Source organism: Carassius auratus, chromosome 27 (assembly GCF_003368295.1).
Source record: "Carassius auratus strain Wakin chromosome 27, ASM336829v1, whole genome shotgun sequence".
In the NCBI taxonomy this organism is placed as follows: domain Eukaryota; kingdom Metazoa; phylum Chordata; class Actinopteri; order Cypriniformes; family Cyprinidae; genus Carassius; species Carassius auratus.
This window is the reverse complement of record NC_039269.1, coordinates 23,613,856-23,636,000: the sequence shown is the minus strand read 5'-3', so window position 1 is coordinate 23,636,000 and position 22,145 is coordinate 23,613,856. Positions and strand designations below refer to the sequence as shown.

At 38.0% G+C, this 22,145-nt stretch overlaps 1 protein-coding gene across 7 annotated transcripts in view; it reads right to left on the bottom strand.

The window, feature by feature from the left end:
• mib1 (MIB E3 ubiquitin protein ligase 1) overlaps positions 1 to 22,021 on the bottom strand; it is a 54,701-nt gene extending 32,680 nt beyond the window's left edge. For 3 of the 7 annotated variants that reach the window (XM_026206777.1, XM_026206781.1, XM_026206783.1), the window contains exons 1-12: positions 20,744 to 22,021; positions 19,560 to 19,731; positions 16,971 to 17,100; positions 15,055 to 15,159; positions 14,409 to 14,475; positions 12,347 to 12,551; positions 11,748 to 11,931; positions 10,171 to 10,315; positions 9,493 to 9,659; positions 6,723 to 6,830; positions 5,007 to 5,204; positions 4,358 to 4,509 (exon numbers count right to left, since the gene is read on the bottom strand). In XM_026206777.1, coding sequence (XP_026062562.1) covers positions 4,358 to 4,509; positions 5,007 to 5,204; positions 6,723 to 6,830; positions 9,493 to 9,659; positions 10,171 to 10,315; positions 11,748 to 11,931; positions 12,347 to 12,551; positions 14,409 to 14,475; positions 15,055 to 15,159; positions 16,971 to 17,100; positions 19,560 to 19,731; positions 20,744 to 20,972 — 1,862 coding nt within the window. In that variant the 5' untranslated portion in view covers positions 20,973 to 22,021. The remainder of the gene's footprint in view (positions 1 to 4,357; positions 4,510 to 5,006; positions 5,205 to 6,722; positions 6,831 to 9,492; positions 9,660 to 10,170; positions 10,316 to 11,747; positions 11,932 to 12,346; positions 12,552 to 14,408; positions 14,476 to 15,054; positions 15,160 to 16,970; positions 17,101 to 19,559; positions 19,732 to 20,743) is intronic. The other 4 variants (XM_026206778.1, XM_026206784.1, XM_026206780.1 and 1 more) reach the window with 3 other exon arrangements.
• Between the last annotated feature and the right edge of the window lie 124 nt (positions 22,022 to 22,145).

The window sequence follows — 22,145 nt, the reverse complement described above, 5'->3', positions numbered from 1 at the left end:
TCAAGTGATCTTGCTATGTCCAAGTCATAACTAAAACAGTAAAATATTATAGATTTCTGCATAGTCACACCATATAAAATAAAAAAAAGTAGGCACTAAAGCAGTTATTTTTTCCACTAAGAAATAATAGTATAATATTAAGCCTCTAACTACTTGGTTTCTTCGTAATAATTTCATTCTCAGGCCTGTGATCAGCTTAGAGCTAAAAGGAAGGAACCCATTAACCGAACACCACCAGTAAAATTACAATACTAATGTTTATGGCTTAATTTATTTTTATTTTGGTGGAAAACTGCAGGGAGACCTTAAAGCTTCTCTTTTGCTGACAACATTTTATAAATGAGCGTCATTAAAAATTTGATGGTAGCAGCAAGTAGCATTTTCAAATGCATTTTATAAGTGACCTAATCTCAAAGCAACTGCAGAAATGAAAACATGCAGCACGTTAAACTGTATATTCAGAAACTGCAGCCAGCATACATAGTTCGAATTCATAAAAAAAACTTTGCGTAACTAACATATCTAGCAGCTGTGTTGTCCTTAGCATCTCAACCAGGGTCAGAGTGCTGTGTTGGTGAGTATTGATGATTCATTTTGGACTGGCTGGGATGCTAAGGGTATACCCCACACCAACTGCTCAATGGTGCCACTACCTCATGCAGCGCCTTCAGAATGCAACGCATAAAAATATATTTGCAATCACAGCATTTTGAAGTTTGCTTGGCAATAAAGGTTTATTTCAAAATGTAAATCTTCCCTAAAGTCTCCCACCTCACATTCTTAGGTTTGATAATATGGAAAGCTATATAAATATGAAAGAAAAATCTCATCCCTGATTCTTTTAATAATGATTTTTGTTTTCATTGTGATAAGATTGAAACATCATCCTACCATTTTTGACTTGCACATCTCCTAAAAATTTCTAAACTATTTTAAATACAGAATTAAGACTTGCTCATGGATGTCTATTCAAGTCACTGTGTGGCATTTTTAAAGGATTTTAAGATAAAAAAAATAAAAAAATGTATTGACCCAAAAACTTACATTATCACAAAAGAATATTTAAATTCCAATAAAAAAGCATTTAAATTGTGTTAACTACCATCAATTGAAAAAAGACAGACTAATCTATGGTCCAGGGTAATTTCTATAAATAAATCTACTGAGTGGCCTAAAATCAAGCAGAAAACTGCCAATTCACCTGAAAATACAGCAGAGGCACAAACAGCCCATAATAATCTGTATTGATCATTCGCTTTCATATTCAACGGTTTCTCTATAAACATAAAACACCTCATTGACCAATCATTTTCCTAAGTGCCAACCTCTGTTCCTATGATACCATTTCCACTAGCAGCGCTGGATGTGACTGCTGGTTAAGGCTTGGACTAGTCCGCTGTAGAGCAGCACACAGCAGAGTCCATGTGGCGGTTAACAAACAAGTTGACCCATTTGCACAGTAGTAATAGAGACTGTGCAGCGGCAGCCTCTGCAGGGCCTGTTTGTGGACTCTGTTATGAGTCATGGGCTATTAATCGTACTGTTTACAGCGCTGGAGCACAACTGCCTTCCAGCAGCCATCCAGAGAGCCAGTGAGAGGAACCAGTCTTGCTCTCAGCCTGGGACTGTCATAAACACAGAAAAAAAAAAAAAAACTTATGAACTCTTTCAACATACCCAACCAAGACGCAAATTTGCAATGTATAGATAAACATGGGGAATGTTTAATAAAATCTTTAAAATAGATAGACAGAAAAGGCCAGAATGCATACGTTTTTTTTTTCTTCTTTTTCATATTAACATATTTCAAGGAGTAAAAAAAAAAAAAAAAAACCTTTGAAAGAATAAAGTGCATATGCATACCAAGAATGTTTTTGGACAGTCCAACAGGTTTGTTTGATTCGTCTGGCTGTTTAAAATTCCTGGATAAGGTTACAACTGTACTTACAACAGCCATTATTAAAGAACACCAGTTGAGAGACACCATCGATGTTTTAATGACTTTAGGAAAATGTGCAAGGATGAAAAAAAATTCAAACGGTTTTCCCTGCTGTATGATGTTTCCATAATAAAATCGAACTGGTTAAAATGGTGCAAGTGAAGTAAGGGTACGACTTACTGTTTTAAGTGCAAAAAAGTAAGCCTGATTGCCACTTGGTTAATTACTAGTTAGTTCTTAAGGCATAGTTACTATGTTTATGCAATCGACAGGAGATTAAATATTTTAAATCATCCAACCAACAAGTTTTTCATGACCTAACCACATACTGAAAAAAGACCCAAGCTTAGCACAAGCCTTCAGACCCAGTTAATGCATACTCAAGTCTGCACAACAGGACTGGACTGAAAAGCTTCAGCACAGGAAAGATAGAGTGCTGCGCAAAGATGACTGCAGCGGTGGGAGCTCATGCAAGAAATACAAGTAAATGATGAGCTGGAGGAGAGCTATATATCTCTAGGACTTTCTGATGGTGAAGGGACAGGTTCTGCTCCCAAGCAAGGCTCTACTGAACAAACGAGCCGTAAATAATAACCCGGCGCAGTTCTTCATCCACATAGTCAATAAAAAGGAACCCCATGTTGCCATTGGGGGATTGATCATTTCATTGAGGCATTTGTAACTTATACACCAATTTTCTACGGCACAAAAATTAGAAATGGCCCTATGATTTACTCATCCTCAAGCCATCCTATGTGTATTTGACTTTCTTCTTTCAGATGAATAGAATAGAGTTATATAAAAAAATGTCCTGGCTCTTCCGAGCTTTATAATGGCAGTGAATGGGTGCTGAGATTTTGAAGTCCAATAAAGTGCATCCATCCATCTTAAAAAGGGAGAGGGGGGTTAATAAAGGCATTCTGAAGTGAATTGATGCCACACCTACGACGCAAGTCATTCGCTGGAACACCACTCTCACAGGAACACATATACAAGAGTTAGAGGAAGCTAGAGATTGCGGTTTATAACGTTTTAAATATAGACGTTTTTCTTACATAAATGCAACGATTCGCTTGAGGGTGAGCAAATCATGGGTTAATTTTCCCTTTAATGAATGACATAAATAAATGGTTAACCTGGTTAAGGCATTAATGCAATTTTATGTTATAATTATTCATGGACACTTTTTATATTAACCCTTAAATGCATACCTCGGGTCTTTTGCGACCTGGGACATCATTCTCTACTGTATAGGGCGCTAGAGACCAGAGGTACGTAAATGTCTAAGTATTTTTTTTTTTCTGCGCAACAATATTTACATACCGGATGACTCAATACATACAATGCATCTTTTTTCCCTCAAGGTGGCACTGTTTAATACACAATGATGACATGACATTTCACTGATAATTATAGCAGGCATAAAACAAACAAATACCATCAGCAAAAATGTTGCTTGTTTAAAAGTGCTTTACTGCAGAGCAATAACTATACGCAATGAGATATAAAGGTCACTGCCATTGGATGCTGGGTGTGGTGAATAAGATGCCAGTGATCAAAATATTGAATATGAAGTCATTGAAAAAGATAGTTTTGAGAATATGGCTGAGATTGTGAATATGAGGCAGATGCTGAACGTACTGTGGAAGCATTTTTGAACTTAAATAAACAGTGACGATTTCCGAAGTGGATAAAAATGATGACTATAACGTATGGCGCACTTCTCAGCACTTCGACCTCGGCGCAGTAACATGGTTGAGTGAAGAACATAGTGGAATATGGAAAAACAGTGGCGGTCTCCTTTAACTAAATGGATGCAATTAGGGCCTGCAATTTCAGCGAAGAACAGTTCTGTGATCAGTAGTAAATGTCCATCCTCAGGACAGAGGGCGCTCTCATGCTCCAACGCCAAATATGTCCCACAGAAGAAAGGTAACGCACATGGTTCCAGGGTTGTGGCTAGAAGGGATATGGATAACTGGAACAAAGACATGTAAAGACGTGAATTTTCTTTCTTCTGTGGGGTATGTTTGGAGTTACAGCATCCTCTGGCCTTCGGATGGAGATGTCTACTGATCATAAAATCGTGGCTCGCTGAAAGATACGCATGATAATTGCAGCTTTTGCCTAATTGCAATTTAATTTTGATTAATCGCACTGGCCTAGATGCAATCAGAGAGCCTGCTGTAGATTAGGTTTGTATGCAAGTGGGCAACACCATTCATGAAGAAACAATGGTAAATGTGCCGCAGTACAGAAAAAATAACTTATTTTGACTTCAGGAGCCTCCAATTTGCTCTGCACAGGCCCCAAATATGAAATTAAACCCTTCAATGAATTCAGAAATGCATATTTCTCATTAATCACAAGCTTAATTCAACCCAAATTATGACACATGCAAACTGAAGGTAGCCATACCTGGGGTTCCCTCGCAGAGCTGCATGGTGGAGTGCGTTGAATCCATTATTGTTGGTAATGGTGACATCTGCACCTGCTTCCTGGAGCACAGAGAGCATGTCATCCCTCTTCTTGCTGATGGCATCATGCAGAGGTGTGTCCCCCTCTGAGTCCTGCAGGGGGCAGCATTAAGTTACACGCTCCGTACTATGTGCAGCTTTTTCTACTGAACGCAACAGTATTTTATAAGGGTGTGATGGGATTTGATCTGTTTCCACAGAACAGGCATAAATATACTAAATTATACAAATGCTTAGTAAGTATAATACTAAATGCTGGCATTACATGGAAATTGTTCATTGAAATGTTATTTTTTATTGTAATGATATTTCACAATATTAATATCTTACTGGATTGTTTTTTGTTTTGTTTTTTAATCAAATACATGCAGCCTTAAGGAGGATAAGAGACTCTTTCAAATGCATTAAAAACAAATCATAATTATTTCAAAAGTTTGACCGGTAGTGTATAATAATATTAAGAAGCTACTCGCTAACTACTAGCAGCAGCTTAGAAAGTGTGACCAAAAGTGTCAATAAAAGCAATAAGAAGCCAGGAACCGAGAGGCTCTGAGACACCAGTGACTGAAACACTTAGACAGATAGTTCACCTGCAGACTTGGGTGGCAGCCAAAGTCAAGCAAAGTCTTCACCACCTGTAGATGGCCCTTGTTGACAGCGATGTGCAGAGGCGTCTGTCTGCGTTTGTTTCTGGCATTCAGGTCAGCCCCGCCTCGATGGAGCACCTCGATGACAGAACCCTCATCCCCGAAGGATGCATGATGGACAGCTCGGTCTCCATCCTTATCCTGAAAGAGTCACACGTCAGTCACTGTCAGAATCCTCATTCAAACACATCACAGTCTGATTCCACTGTCTGACTCTAAAGCTTTTAGAACTATAACTGGCCTAGAAAAATGAACAACTGAGGGATGTTTATGGACACAGTGATTACTGAAGCAACAGCCTTATAACGATGCAAATCTTCTGGTTAATTAGTCAGATGTTAGACTTCACCTAATAATCTATCTGTTCCTCCGGCTGACAGTGGCAAGGCATCCAGTCTGTTTTCTCCACTGGACCACAATATTCCATTAAAGATTTCAATGTTAAATATTTAATATTTACAATAGATGTGCTGACTGCATTGCCAACATTAACTTAACGTTACCTCAATATGTCTCTGAAGCACCTTAAGCCTCATCTTTACAAATATATTTGACTTTGCATTCCTATTTCAACAATGTGACTGTAAATTTTATTAGTGCAAGTTTCTTGGAAGACTACTCCCATGGGTTAAACCGCTCCTATCTTTAAACTAAATATCATACTTGGATATTATGCTATATTGCCACGAGTATTTAATTTTAGGGATGCAAGCTCCCCATTGGCGAAGAAGGTAGCAAAGATGTGGGTGTCAGGGGCAATATTATTATTATTACTATAATTACTATATTTTTTAAATGGTTATTTTAATAAAAGAATATTATTTAAAATATATATTTTATTCAATTATAACTATTTATTAAAAATACATACAATATTACTATAGTAATAATATTAATAAAAAAAATATTGAGTATTTAATAAATATATTTTAGTAAAACAGTCTGTCTTTATTTCTTTGCATTCAAAAATTTAGCCAAAGTTTATTTTGTAATTGTATTTTGAAAAAAAAAAAAAAAAATTATATATATCTATATACATACACACACACACTATTTTATTGACACTCGAACTGGTTGAAAAAATCTAGTAATTAAATCAAAATATTTATTTCATTGAATTATTACAATTCACCGAATAAATAAATGTTACTTTGCTTATAATATCATAATGTGAAATAATTACAGAATTTAATAATAATACATTTATTTTACAGAAAATGGTTAAATTAAATTAAAAATTCAATCATTTTTATAATTTTATTTTGAGGGAAAAACCACCCAAGCTTCTCATTTGTTGACACTCCAACCAGTTTCAAAAATTGGATTCACTGGATCTACACAAATGATATATTTTGGATTAGATATGATAATTTTGCCCCAAAAAGAGACAAGTTTGCATTCCTGTTCCATTAAAAATAAACCAGGAAACATTTCACTCGATTCAATAAGCTAACTAGCTCCATAAGATCTCTCTTACAACAAAAACTTCTGCTAGAGGTATCTGAAATACAAAAAAAAAAAAAAAAAAAAAAAGGCAGTTTAAGGTCAGTAGTCAAGCCACAACATTATGGTTTGCCCTGTTCCAAACACAATAAACTCCAGGGGGGAAAACAGCCAAAAGTTACAAGAGGTGGTGTAGGAGCAGGATACAAGATATACCTCAGCCTCCAGGTCCACATTGTGTTTCAGCAGCAGTTTGAGGACGTCCACATGGCCATTTTGGCTGGCTGCCTGCATGGCAGTGTGTCCTGCACACTGCCCGTTCACCTGGAAACAAAAAGACAGAGATGATCGCATCATGCTATTTGCATCTCAGATTCCATGTGTGTGTCATTCTTTAAAATGGGTTTGTGCGCACATTTATTATCATATACACAAGTGTCTATTTGTGATCTGCAGCATTGCGGTAAGTTGAACCAGTGTGCAAAGGCATGAATATTAATGCTGGAGCCCCTGGTGTATTTGCAGGACATGTCTTTTCCTGCCGAGCATATCATTTGGCCAGTCACCCTAACCAATTTGACTTCCCTTCCTCTCGCTCTGTGCTACAAGCAATTACTTCAGTGAGGGGCGGCAGGGCACCGGGCCAGTCCTGGCACCAACACAAATCGAAAAAGTGGGGGAAAAGAAGACTCAAACTGATAAAATGTATATAGACGTAAAGTCTCCATCAGGCAAAGTGACAAATCTAATGCAAACCAGGCATTTCTATTTATTTACGATAACAAGGCTTTTTAAAAATCATGAGATTATACAAATATTTAATAATAAAACAGCAAATTACACACACAGAAATTAAAATCCAAAAGAAACACGCAAGTCACAATTTTAAAATTCCCCGACATTTCCAAGTCTTCCAGGACTGTGGGAATAATGCTAATACCAAATATCATTGCTATATCACATGATCTTTGTGCACTGCATTCCACTGTCTAGTCTCTCTATTCCAAACAAAATTTGGATCAACTTCCTTCTCATTTCCTTTCAATCGACTTGCTGTGCAGTCACTGGTGTATTCAAACAGTTCCCCATTGTTATTGTGGCGAGACCACAATAGTCCATTTTAAAAATGTACAGAAGCAATGTTCTTCAACCCCTTTCAAAATACTTAAATGAAACAATTGTTTTAGCCTCATCTACAGATGAACCTTTCTGATTAAAACTCCTCGATCATTTTGTTCAGTCTTATATAAAACGATTTACGTGCCCATGTCTTCATACGAATGACTGTTGAATACTTTCAGAATGTTAGAGATTAGACTGAAGCAGTTCCATATTCCATAAACAGAGTTTGAGGCTCATAGGAGTAAAAAAAAAATTGAGCAAAGGAAATCTCATACATATATAGAGCAGCCATCATTCTTTGATGGTGCTTTTGACCTGATCTGTGAGACTCCAGTTAGAACCAAAAGGTGCAGCAGTTCAAAGAAGTCTTGCTACAAATTAGAACCATTACGTTCCTTGATCAAAGTACTACTTGCATAAGTTTCTTCTTTCTGACTTGGCACTTTCAAAAATGGAAGAACTGCTACCTATTTGATCAAATCAAATAGTGTCTTGTAACAAGGACTTTTTAAGTCTTTAACTATTCTTTGATTTGGCGAGTTGGACTGTGGAAAAAAATTAAACTGAAAATACCTCACTCATATTGACAGCAAATAATCATTAGCCAAAATATTAATTTATACCATTTGACCAAAATATCATATGTAGGGGATGTGTAGAACTTGGAAATCTGCTGAGGTTTTTGTGGATGTGCAAATTTAGTACAGTGCTCACGCGTGCGTGTGTTAGGGCTGCCACCTTCAGTTCGAAAATCGATTGTACAATTGATCGGACCAACCAAAAAAAAAGTTTCGAAAATGAAAATAGGGAATCGATTTTAACCAAATATGTACACTATTAACTTTAAAATAATTAAACAATTAAAAAATATAGATGTAACAAAACTCACAACCAAGCAGAAAAAGAAAATAAAGAATTCCGAAAGTGCAGTAACCTTTGCGAAAGCTAGACAGAAAATACCAGCAATTTTACACGCCTATAAGACCCAGTGACATCGAAAGTGTCCTCTTAGGCTGCGTTCACACCAAAGGCGAATAGAGCGTCTTACGCGAATAATTTCAATGATAAGTAAATGTAAAGGCGCGATTACACGCGTCTGGAGGTCTTGCGGCGCGGTAGACATGAATTCGCCTCATGCGCGCATCTAGTTACAGGAGATTCTGAGTTATGAGAAGGACCATTGCAAGCTGACAGCGACCGGCTTTTGTGGTGGAAAATTGGCAGTAATACCCCCACCTTGCACAGCTGTACCTGAGTATCCCTGGGACATCAGTGCGGTCGGAGCGCGTCTTCTCAACAGCTGTACATATAGTGAATAAAAAACGCTCTGCTCTGGACCCCGAAAATGTTGATCGACTTGTTTTCCTGTCTAATAAATTTGTAATGTCCCTAGGCTTTTTGCGTGTTTCATGCCTGCCTAATGCCGCCTAGCCTAAGTGTCGGTTACGTTCATTAATAAAAAAATAAAAAAAACACACATGGCCTGTTCTCAAGTCCATTTAATGTTTCATTTTTTGAACAGTTGTTTGAAATTGATTGAATCATTATTTAAAATAATCTTGGAGATTTTTGAATTGCCTAAGTCATAAATGCAGCCAGGCCTGCAGTGATGTTTTTCTTTTGTTATGGCAGCCATTCCCTTTGCATATGCCAATAAATAAGAAATATTGCTGACTTGTGCGTTTCCAGTGCTCTCCTTAAGTTCGTCCGTTATTTGACGTTGAAAAAGGAAACGTCTTTTTTAGACGTGGAAAATCGATTTTACAAATCGATTCAATGAACACGTATGTCTTAAAAATCGAAAAATGATTTTTTCACAAAAGTGACAGCCCTAGTGTGTGTGATGATAGAACTTTATTCTCACGTCTACATCAGGTCTCTTCAGGATGTCCTCTACTTTGGCTAGGTCACCATTGGCCGCGGCCTTCACCAGCTCTTCATTAATGTCTCCAGACTCCTGTGTCTCAAAAAGCTTCTTGAGGAGCTGAGACAGGCGCTCTGCAGGCATAGAAGGACTCTCTGTCAACACTGCTATAGTGTCACACAGAGTACACAAAGACCGATGAGAAACAGATTGATGCTTGTCTGTGGTTGACAGTGAGCACTACTGAAATATAGGACATTTTCTCCTTCTGGCAAATCAATTAATGCCACAATATACTGCGTGATATAACAAAATAGAACTGAAATCAGAGGCACTTCCCTACAAACTCATTCCCAATCATTCTAAAATTAGTATTATTTTCAAAAAAAGAGCTTTTCAAGTCTTCTGGTGAAAATTGCTAAGTATATAACAGAAAAACAAAACTTCACAATGTCAGTGTTTTCCAATAATGTGCAGCCCTAATTGAAATTAATAATTTAAACGTGGAAGTAAAATGTCACGCTATCAAATTGTATAAGTCACTAAAACTATAAAATAACACAAATGGTGTGCATGGCAATAAGTGAAGTGCCTTAATACAGTTTGTGCTATCCCCATAAACCACATATCCCCCTGTGTGTGTGTGTGTGTGTGTGTGTGTGTGTGTGTGTGTATTACCTCCAGAGGCATTAGTAACAGCAGATCCACCGGGAGCCACTTTAGTGACAGCGGCTGGATTGTATGTCCAGGATGTCCCACAAACCTCGACTTTGAGGTCACTGTCAGAGTAAATCTGTTGCACTCTTCCCACCTTCCCAAGGGTCTGCGCAAGAGAAAACATGGGCATATGAGGCTGTGACTGTCCTAAAACCATCTCTAATGCATTTAACCCATTTCCCTTTCCTCTAAGCTCTCAAACTGCCGGAATGCTAGACAAGTTTGTGTGCAAACTGCATATTACCAACACAGGTACAAGCACCCCTGTGAGGCCAACATCCTAAGTACTGTGAAGGGGGAGAGAGAGAGAGAGAAAGAGATAGAGAGATGTGGTCGTCGGAGAGGAAAATCAATAAGTGTAAGGTCTGGCTTTTAAAATTGAGATTGGCTCATTTAAAAAGAGAATACCCAAAGGCTCCTAGACTTGCAGGACCATATCTCATTTATACTGCTCATAACTGAAGCTATTGGAATTCTGTTAAGATGTGTCCATCGAGGACATCAAAAAGAGGGAGATCCCAGGATTATAAACCAATCACACTGACTCAGTGCCACTCTTAGCATCTCATCCACTGCTTTACCTTGAAACAGCCAGTAGATAAAATAAAACAACTGTGCTATTGGAAGAAGGTTGCCAGTGGCTGCAAGTGAATCCTCATCATCTTCTTTAAACTCAAGCACACTGGGTGCTTTCGATTAGTCTCTAGATTTTCGTGTACAGAATACAAGAGCCAGATGTCTTAGTATGGAAAAAAGCAATTATTTGATTAGATAAATCCATTACACTGTACTATGAAATAACAAAATCATTACAGAGCTCTGGCCTAGTGCTTCGTGTCATAATGGTAACCGAATGTCGAACCCGCTTTAAAACCTGCTAATTTTCTGATCCTGTTCCCCCGTCTCTCCCTCTCTCTCTCATTTTTACATCTGCTCTCTTACTAAATAAAATAAATCAAAAATATCCATGTTGGTATAACAGCCAAAGTGTAATATTCATCTAATCATTCAAAGAATCATGTAATCTTTAAAGGCATAGTTCAGTCAAAAATGTTAATTCTGTCATTTATTTAACCACACATTGTTTACAAACCTGTATTATATTCAATCTAAAAAGATATTTTGAAGAATGTTGATAACCAAACGGTTTAGGGAACTGTTGACTTCTATTATAAAAACATATGTGGTTACACTTTACTTTGATAGTCCACTTTAGACATTATAATAACTAGCAGTCATTAGAGTATTAGCAGACTGTCTGCTTAATATATGCTAACACTTTATTTTGATGGTGCCCAGCAGACACTATAACCTAAAGTAAAAGTCTACTAATACTCTAATGAGAATTAGTTGATATGTAGTTTCAATTTAATCAGTTAGTTCACACAGTGTTGCAAAGCTACTTATAGTTAGTAGAATGGCTATAAATGTCTAGAAGTGGACTCTTAAAATAAAGTGTAGCCATATGGATTTGAACGACATGAGGGTAAGTAAATGACAACAGAATTCGCTTTAAGGATATGTTAGGTGATGCTCACTGGCAGCATAGCTTCAGCCCACTCTCCATGTCCTCTCTGGAGTAGTTTGATGCGGTCAATGTCATAGCAGATCTGGACCAAGTCTCCCACCATGAACTGAGAGCTGCCTCCCTCAGCACCAGCCGCCACTTCTCCACTACGTACAACGTTTGCTTTTGTGAGCACCGCTGGGTTAAATGTCCACCTAGAACACACAGAAAGCTTCAGTGTTCAATTCAGCACAAAGGTTAAGTCACAGACATTCAACAACAAAAGTTAAAATTGTTACATTAAAAAAAAAAAATTCTAATTTTCTTTAACTTTTATTTCAAATGTCAGGCTTTACTTCAATATTGTTAAACTGCTTGCTTTGTGGTTTTGTTTACACCGTTTTTGTACTACTAAGAGGAATAATGAGAATTTTATGGTCTTATATAACATCAATTTAGGTCTTGATACACATTCAGGAACACAGCTTCTTTTGGATTTGTAGACTGATTACATCCAAAGTTTAATTGTTTTTATGTATATAATATCAATCAACGTTAATGTGTATAATGATTTGTCATAATTGTGAAGACAACAACAACATTTAAGCTAATATATAACGCGTGACTGACCTGTTTCCACTAGGATACTGCACAACGATGTCATGGTCTTCATCAATGCCGCACACAGTGCCTGTGGTGGTGAGCGTTTCGAACATGCCATCAGTCCAGCCTCCGTGCCCATGCTGCAGCGACTGAACGATCTCCAGGTCCAAATCGATGTTGACCAAGTCTCCAATCTGCAGGCCTCCTGGATTCCTGTTCCCATTCTGCTCACCTACAGAAAGTCACAGGTTAAAAATTTAGATGATCTAGGATAGAATGCCTTCTCGTGATCATTATCATCTTGAGAACAACATATTCTATTCTGCTAATAATTTTTAAATCCAAACACTCAGTAATAAAATAAGTAAACAAAAACAAACAAGCAATAGTGCAAGAAGACAAGAAAGAGAACTAAATTTGGTGTCCACATGAACTGAGGGTCTCTGTGCGCTAGTGATGCGCAGATGGCAGTAATATGCGCTGTGGATAACCCACGGTTCGGATGGGTAATACAAAAATGGATAAGATAAATAATTAATGATGCAAATATTTAAAAAAATTCTAAAATATGATTGTGTTTTAAATAGGCTACAGAAATTGAATAAACTGTGAATTAACATAATAAAGTTATTCAACAGCAGTGAGGGATTTTCTCTGTCTTTTGTGGTTTGATTAACATTAGGGACTGATGGCACAGCTTTATTAGGCTGCTGCTGTCACAAGAGCTATTTCACAGATCCAATACTGATAAACATGCGTTTTTTCGCAACTGTTTACATTAACTTAAGACAAAAGGACTAAAATTTTTATGTCATTTTGTGTGTATTTGGCCACTTAAGCGCAACAAACTCAACTTAACCGCAGCACGTGCTTTGGATGTGCCTGTGAGGGCACAGAAAAGTGCCTCTGGAGCACGCGAGTACTGAATGGCAAATTTGTGATGATTGGGCAAGTTGCAATTGTCAATTTTACCAAAACATGAGCTAAAGTCTTGTATCACAGCGTGCAGCAACAGATGCTCCTATCTGAAGAGAAGGTCAAAGAGAGCGGACACGGTACAGGTGTATCACTCACGCGGTTTCCAAATGACTGATTTGATCTGATGGTGTGTGTGGATTTATTTACTCGTCTAACATACACGCTATATAAAATAAATGTTTTCCAGCTATTTCCCTTATTTTAAAGTCAAAAGCTCCAGGAATAAGTATGCTATGTATGTGCAATACTGCATCCAAATTCAGGACCTGATTAAACATAATTTTATTATATACAGAATTGTGAAATAGATTTCCATGACTTTTCCAAAGCTTTCTGGTTTTATTTTCTCAAAACCTTGGTGGATGGATAAGTTATATTATTTGAAGCTGTGCTTTCGGGTGACGTTTTAGCTCACCCGCACACAAAAAGCTTGCGAGTACCAAACTGAATTTTCTTTGGCTCTTTTTTTTTGGACTTGAATGGCTGAACATTGCTTGATTGTTTAAACTGACAAGACTTTCAAACCAAGTCCTTACTGTCAGGCCTGGTTTCATATATTGCCATAAAGCCAATTTAAAACATTTTTCAAGTACCTCTTCATAAACACAACTATTACCAATGGTTTTCCAGTACTTTAATGTATGTTGTATATTTTTTATATCAACCACAAACACCTTCAATATGCTTGACTTGAGCCTTGTATGCATTTGTCTGCATTACAGTGCATTTAGAGTTAAATCAACTTCAATATATAGCCCTTGCTCAGTGATTATGGAGCGGTAAACTTGGCATAGGACCATTTCTTAAGGTTTCAAGAGCATTTAAATTGACCATTCTTGTTTAGAACCTAACGGTATTGGCTTGGATAGCAAGGAGTCAATTATGGACTGGGGCCAAAAGAGCTTTTAAACAGGAATGTGTCATATTTGAAGATGAGCCTCACCATACCATCTTCTGCTGACACCTAGTGGAGGCATCTCATACAATACACTCATACAATTAGGATGCAGTAGTGACCACTTGCCCTACGAGGCTTAAACCCCTTTATAACTCAAATACATTCATGTTAAATATTATAAGCCTACTAGTATGACACATCTGGAAAGCTTACCCAACACTGGACAGTGGTCCCTGTAAAAAGTGCCTCCTTTGGCATCTTGCACACACTTCAAATCCGACTAAAAAACAGAAAAAAAGACAATTAGTAATAACAGATGTGTTACAAATAATGTTTTTTTTATCCCCAAACACAAAGTCTAAACATTGTAACAGTCTCTGATACAGCTGTCTGCATTTGATCCAAATCTAATTAATAATTCCAGTGGCAGATGGCTGCGCACACCCTCCGGATATATTACAATCACAGACAAAAGCCGTCGCCCAACCATAAAACGATTGGCTGAAATTCAGATGTCGCAGAATTTCTAACAGCCAATGAGTGAGCAGCTTAGCGCTTCAATAACTGAGGCACGCTTTCTGCAGACCACACCCCCTGCTCTCTTTGCCTTTGGTCTTCATGTTGAATATCACTCTCTTGTGAAGAGACAGAAAGGGAACAGACTTCTTTTATCATGCAGATAGCTCATCCAGCTGCCCCTCACAATGGCTGCCCTGCACATGGCTCTTATAAAGAAGGCCAGCATATAGGATGACTTGTCTGTGTGTGGTGCAGTGTGTGTAGAAGGGGGTGGGTAGCAACACAAAGGCCAGTAAACTGCAGTCTTTTGTGTATGTGCATAGTGATGGGGGTGGCTCACCATGCCCTCGAATCCCACTCGGTAGAGGTTCTTGGCCCCGTTGTCCCAGAGGACGTAGGCTGCGCTGTGGGGGCTGGCAGCACTCCAGTCCTGGATCTCCGTCACCTGAAACATAGAAGGATGGTGAGGAAGACTTACTGAACATCTTTCACTTTAGTCACATAACTAAAGCACTCTACAGTCAGATTTATTCAGCTAACAAACACAACATTCAAGGGCACAAGAGTTTAAGGACCGTAGACATCCCAATAAGCCTTGTGTGAAACAAACAAAATTACATTAGAAAAACTAATTAACATCTTAAAGGTCAGTCCTTTGCAAAAAAAAAAAAATAATAATAAAATGTTTGCCACTGAATGGTATGTATATAGTTAGTCAGAGTCTTTAAAGTCTAGAGTCTTAGCGGCAGTTAAATGCTAAACATTTTTTTCTTTTTATGGAAACACATGCACAATATAAATGTTTACATTAAGATCTATTAGCTGCATTTAGAAAATAAATTTAGATTAACTGAAATTGAATTTTCATTTAAAGCCAACTTTAAACTTTCAGCTTGAAACAGTAACAATTCAAAGATCAACTGTGTTAATAATCCAGTATCAACCATGTCAAGATTTCCTCTATAACAATGTACCATATGTAATTCCAGTCACACAATAAACAAGATTTGTAAAGGTAAAATCAGTGAACAAGCAGCAAACGTGAATGTTTTCCCACCAGACACGCCAATCGGAGTGGCAGAATGCTGCTTTAACTACGACTGGCAGATTTAGCGGTCAAACTCAATGTTTAGGTCGAAGTAGGCGCTCTCTCTGAAAGAAGTGTGCTTGAAAGCACTCTTTAAATACACTTAACTGGAGTGGCCTCAGATAATTCAAAGACCAAATGAATAGTTGACTTGTACAGTACCCTCCGGCATCACCTTTCACTCAAATCACGGCATTAAAAATACCGGTGCAGAACTTATGGGAAAGATTCGAGAACAGCAAACTGACTTAAAGTATACAAAAATAGTTTCTTAGTAGGATAACATTTAAATACATTTTTAAAATGCTGTGCCCTATTTGGTTTTGCAGGTAAGTCAATAAGCAAAAGAGTAGCAGTGATTTCTTTTTCTTCAGCAACAGAGCACTAAATAAATCAATCTGGCTAAAGGCTAAATATGAACAGTGATTAGCCTCATACAACACCAGAATACAATAAATGTCAATAGATATCTAGTGTCGCATAATTGGGGTATAAAAAAACTGGAATCAAACCAGCAGTCTTTGCACTTGTGTTGTAGGCCCTATTTGAAATTATGGTGCTAACGTGTATTATATTTTTAATAATGCCAGTTAATAATAATGTAGCTTTAAAAGGTTTGTATATAATGTTGTTAAAAGGCAATTTTCACTGTTAATGTTTCACAGCACTTTTTAAAGGAGTAGTTCATTTTCAGAAAGGAATTTCTGTCAACATTTACTCACCCACCTACTTGTTCCAAACCTGTATGAGTTTGTTTATTTATATTTTGAAAAATGTTTGGAACCGAAACTATAAAAGATACTATGGAAGTCATTGGTGCTCATTCACTGTTCAGATCCCAACATTTTTCAAAATATCTTCTTTTGTGTTTAACAGAAGAGAGAAACTCATACAGGTTTGGAACAAGTAGGAGATGAGTAAATGATGAGAGAATTTTCATTCTGAAAGTGGACTATTCCTTTAAGTTACTGCTAATGTAGGATGGATGTTGCATGACGTAAGTTAAATGAATACATGTGAAATAATAATGTCTTGGCGCCATCTAATTTTGCTTCAGTGAACATGAAAGCTCATTCCCATAGCTTTATCTACGTGATAGAGGAGTGTTTTTCATCTGATAAATGATGAGTAAAGAAAAGTGAGCATAACCAAACATGTCGAGGCATTACCTTCCCTCTTCTTCCATTCCCTCCATCCTGATCCTCCCACTGCCAATCCACCCCTCGCACCACCCGACCTCCTGCAAAGATCCCCCGGGCGGTGATCTTCTTTGACTTGCGTCGAGATTCCAAAAGAACTCTGTGCGAACACAAAAGCAATTTCAGATGATATGCTTTGGAACATAAAAGTATATGTTTTTCAAAAAGAAAAGGTCATATTAAAAATTATTGCTAAATATTAGAAGTGGAGAAGTAGCTTCCTGAAATACTGTAGCTAACAAACATGATCCCACAGTAGGCTTTTCCATCATTTATATTGTTTAGCTCCATTTTCTTTGAAACACAAAGGTTAACCTGCAGAATAAAAAGGATAATCCTGGATCATTTTTTAAAAATCACTTATTGTTTGTTTCAATTGGAGAAGCTCGTCTCCCATCTGGAAGCTGCCCCATGCTGAACCTAAGCAGTCAGTTTCTGATCCTCCAGCTTTGCTGACATGTGCTCATTTCTCTTCTCTGTGCACCCCTAACTAACCGCTTATCTCAATACAAAACATGACATTCCCAAAACATATTAATGTCATGCAGGCTGTGCTTGAGATTGCAAATTTCTGTTAAAAAAATCTTTAAAACGCTAAAGAGACTTGCAAACAAATACAAATAAAATAATTGTGCATAAAATGTTCATGTGCACCCTAAAGCAGCTGGAAACCACAGCAGGAGACAGCAGCTGCCAAGGGAAAAAGGCCTGGCTTCATCACTGTCTTTGTTGTACTTCACTAACCATTCTCACTAGGGAAATAGAGTCACACTTAGTTAAAAGGAGACCAGCTGTTGAGCTGACCTATTGTTTCTTTGAGCTCATGTTAAGGGCAGTTATGGGTGGATGCCAAAAGAGATGGCTAAACAACTGCTAGACTTCTTAATAGCCTTACCATATGGAGTCAGCGAAGGAGACGTTACTCAAGCCAGAAAAAAGGAACGGAACGCAACTCCAAAAACAAAACAGCAGCTCTATTTTCAAGAAAGTTTAGTAGGTAAACGAGACCAGCTGTATTAACAATTCATGTATAACTAGTAAACATGTCTAATATATTTTGGTAAGACCCACATTAACCTCAGATCATATGAAGCAGAAATAGAAGAGCACATACTTCCTGTTTTATGATCACGACAGACTTTCAACCTATAGACAATTCAACGAACATTGATGCGTCTTTGCATATACTTCAGTGAAAGAAAAAGCCCATTTTATATTAAGACGACAGCCAAGCAAGACAATTGAGACAAGAAAATAGTGAAATTACAAGGAAAGGCCTACCCAAGTATCAAAGAGTTAGACCGTTTAAATGTAATAAACATTGACAAATAACTGACAGCAAGGAAAATGGGTAATCGATGTTGGGTCTTTAAACAAAGTTAACTTTTGCCGCATATATGTAGTCTCTGTATTTAATAGAGAAAACGAAACAGAGAAGTGTGCCAATGTCAGAAGAATCAAGCCCTATTTTAAACAATTATTCCTCTTTCTAAAAACATCCACCATACTGCATTCTGAGATGGTTTGCTTCTGGATGATTAATCCAAATTTCCAAGTTTATTTGTTGATGTGGTCTACCACAGAGTCTGATCCAACGCTTGCATTATTCAAAATCACTGGCTTGTTTCAGGAACAAAATGAACGAAACTCCAGTCACTAGCCTCTCTGCCATAACACCCTTTTACCATAATGTGTACTAAGTTATCAACAAACAGTTTACTAAGTTTGAAGAACAAAACAGTGGATAACAACAAGGCTTATCAGGGCATCAACTGGACTGGATATTCGATCTGGCAGTCTTTTATCTGTCATAAGGTCATTTGCTAATTATATTGTTATAGAACAGCAGACAAGTAAATATTATTAGAGTAACACAAAATTCACACAAATAGGGGCCAATTAGATCCTATACAGCATCTTCATCAAACATGTTGTTTCACTGATAATTCAACAGACTGGAGCAACAGGAAGCAAGAAATGCAAAAAAAAAAAAAAAAACAAGCATGTAAGAAACTAGGGTCCAGTTGTTCAGATGAAATTTAACCAGATTTAACCAGTCATAATATACTATACAAAAGTAGGATATACATTAAGCCTTTATGTAAAGAGCAGAAATAAATGACCAATGTTTCTTTGAGAAAACAAAGAAGTAATAAGATCATGGATTGCTTAACACAGGAATTCCAAATAAATTTAAATATATGAACAAACTAGGCACAGGTAGATGTGACAAAGTGCAATATCCCTCAAATTAAAAACCAGATAAAACAAGACCAGCGGGCCAGCTTTAAAGTCAAATCGAAATGCAAATCAAATCTAAAGTAGCTTGTATTTAGACATAAATCGTCCACACTGATGGACATGGTGACTGATGATGCAAACTGCTCTGTACTATTACAGGCTGCTATTCCCTCCAGGCAGTGGTCCACCTGTCGCCAGGCAACAACAGCCCATAACTGAAGGAAATGTTGCATGATGGGTCTGAAACTGGCCAGAGAACCACCTTACCCAGAGAGGGGAATAATGCCAAGGAGTCAAGACCACAGGGAGGAAACTCACCTCTCACTTCCAGGAGTGGTGATGCGGTAGAACCTGTGGCGCAGGTGGTGCTTATCACCATGGTAACAGGTGGTGCAGAGGTCATAGTTGGTGCACTCGGCACATTTCCATCGGATCCCAATGATGGGCTGCTGCCGACAGGTGTCACACATGGTGCCATCATGCTTGATTCCTGTAACATGGTAATTACAGGCATGAGACACAAGAGTTGATGTCCCCCTGCACTGCTTCAACTAAAGTGTGTTATATTTCTCTAGCTATCTCTCTATATAGATGGATATACACATAAACATAAGCAGCACAGGCATATTTGTAGCATTATAACAATAATGTAGTTGTAGCCAACAATACACTGTATGGGTCAAAATTATTTATTTTTCTTTTATGCCAAATTCATTAAGTAAAGATCATGTTCCATGAAGATATGCTGTAAAAATATCAAAACTTAATTTTTGATTAGTAATATGCACTGCCAAGGTGAATTCCCAATATATAGAATTATTTTTTTTTTTGCTCCCTCAGATTCCAGATTTTAAAACAGTTTTATCACAGTATTGATATTTATATTGCCCTATCCTAACAAATTATAACTGTTACATTACTGGAAAGCATTATTTATCAGCTTTCAGATGATATATAAATCTCAATTGACCCTTATGACTGGTTTTGTGATCCAGGGTCACATATACACATATTAAAATTTCATGACCTGAACTTTTTTTGTGTTTTTTTTTTTTTTAAGGTTCATTAGGTGATGTTCAGTAATTAATGTTATTTTATCAATCCTAATGTTTTGTGGAGATGTCTTGGCCTAGTGGTTAGAGTTTGACTCCAAACCCTGGGGTTGTGGGTTCGAGTCTCGGCGGGCAATACCATGACTTAGGTGCCCTTGAGCAATGCACCGAACCCCCAACTGCCCTGGGAACCCCGGGCGTCACGGCATAAATGGCTGCCCACTGCTCCAGGTGTGTATTCACGGTGTGTGTTCACTGCTATGTGTGTGCACTTTGATTGGGTTAAATGCAGAGCACGAATTCTGAGTATGGGTCACCATACTTGGCTTTATGTCACTACACTTCTGTTTTAAATTATAACCAAATGTATGTTCGACATGAACAAGCTCGGTCTTGTTTAGATCAGGTGACAGATGCACTGATATCACACAAGGTTAAAGTCTGTCTCACCTGTGGGCGCACTGTCGAGAATCCTCACGTCATAAGCCCCGGAGCAGCGGTAATTGGCGGCGGTACCGTTATCCCACACTACCACTACTTCCTCCGGGCTCTCAAAACTCCTGACGGTGCCGAGGTGCCCTTCTCCTCCGTCCTGTTTTCCCCACTTCCAGTCAGGCCCGCGGATAACTCGAGCACCAACTCCTTCCATCATGACTCGGTTATTCCTACCGGTGGTCATTTACGAGCAAATGTTGCGATAAGATATACTTTTAGCTAGCCGTCAAGCCAGCTCAGAAAACTTGGTTTTAAATTAACCGATTCGTCTTGTCTTAACTTGCATCTGGGTCAACGGCAGGTGAAGGAGGGCAATTTAGCTGTACGGACAAGTAAAGGGATCTAGTTTTCTGAAGTCATACAATTAATTGTCTATTGATATCCTGGAGACTGTATATATATTAACTGAAGTATTAAAAACTGTGCAAGTTAGCAACAAACAAAATGTAACGTTGAGTAGTTTTGGTGAAATATATCTTACGGAGAAGAGAAAGCTAATTTAGGTTGTAATTACCCTTTATTCTGGAAACAATGTTGTGGTAGATTTGGCAAGCGTTACATTCCAGGATCTAAGGGTTGGTTTTTAGCAAAGGCCAGTTAGCAAGTCTAGGCTAACCAGCTATTATAGCTAGCCCTAATAAAGTTGTAAGCTGTTACTTGACTTTAGCAAAATAGCAACAAAAACTTTCGATTTAGAAAAAAACACCGTCGTTTTTATCGGGAGATGTAAAAAAGGTTTGCGAACTTTGCTGTGCGATCAACAGATGGTCCAACTTTGCGTGACGCGATTCACAATGTCTGCGCGAGCTGCTGTTCGTGAAAAGCTTCTGCAAAAAGCAGCCCAAGCTGCCCGTGCAAGTGAGCCAGTTTCAGCAAGGCGTCCCGGTTTATAATAAATGCAGTGTAATAGCTGAATGAATGGCTGTAGATGAAATAATCGCAGTTCTTCACGCCCGAAACAAATGCACGCTCGCGTCTGTAAACAGCAGCCACTTCGCCACGGATGTGGAGACCTTTGTTAGTGCTTTCCCAAGAATTCCACCAGCAGAACTTTATAATTCCTTGCCAAAATAGATTCGGAGATAATTTCTGTCCGATATCCTTTAAGCCCAGGTAATATCAACGAATTTGTGAAAAAACGGTCTCGAGTAATGTTTTATTGAGGTGCAACTCGAGACGAACGCGTCGCCATTATTGTCAATCAGAGCTCGAGCCAGCGGAGGTGGGACTGTTTGGGATCCAAGCAGTTTCCGTGGCGTAAAATGACGTCACTCCAGGATTTAAAGTGAGCAAAGCCCAGACACAAAATAATGGAAGTCTGATTGTATTGTATCACGCCTAATCTTTACTATGTATC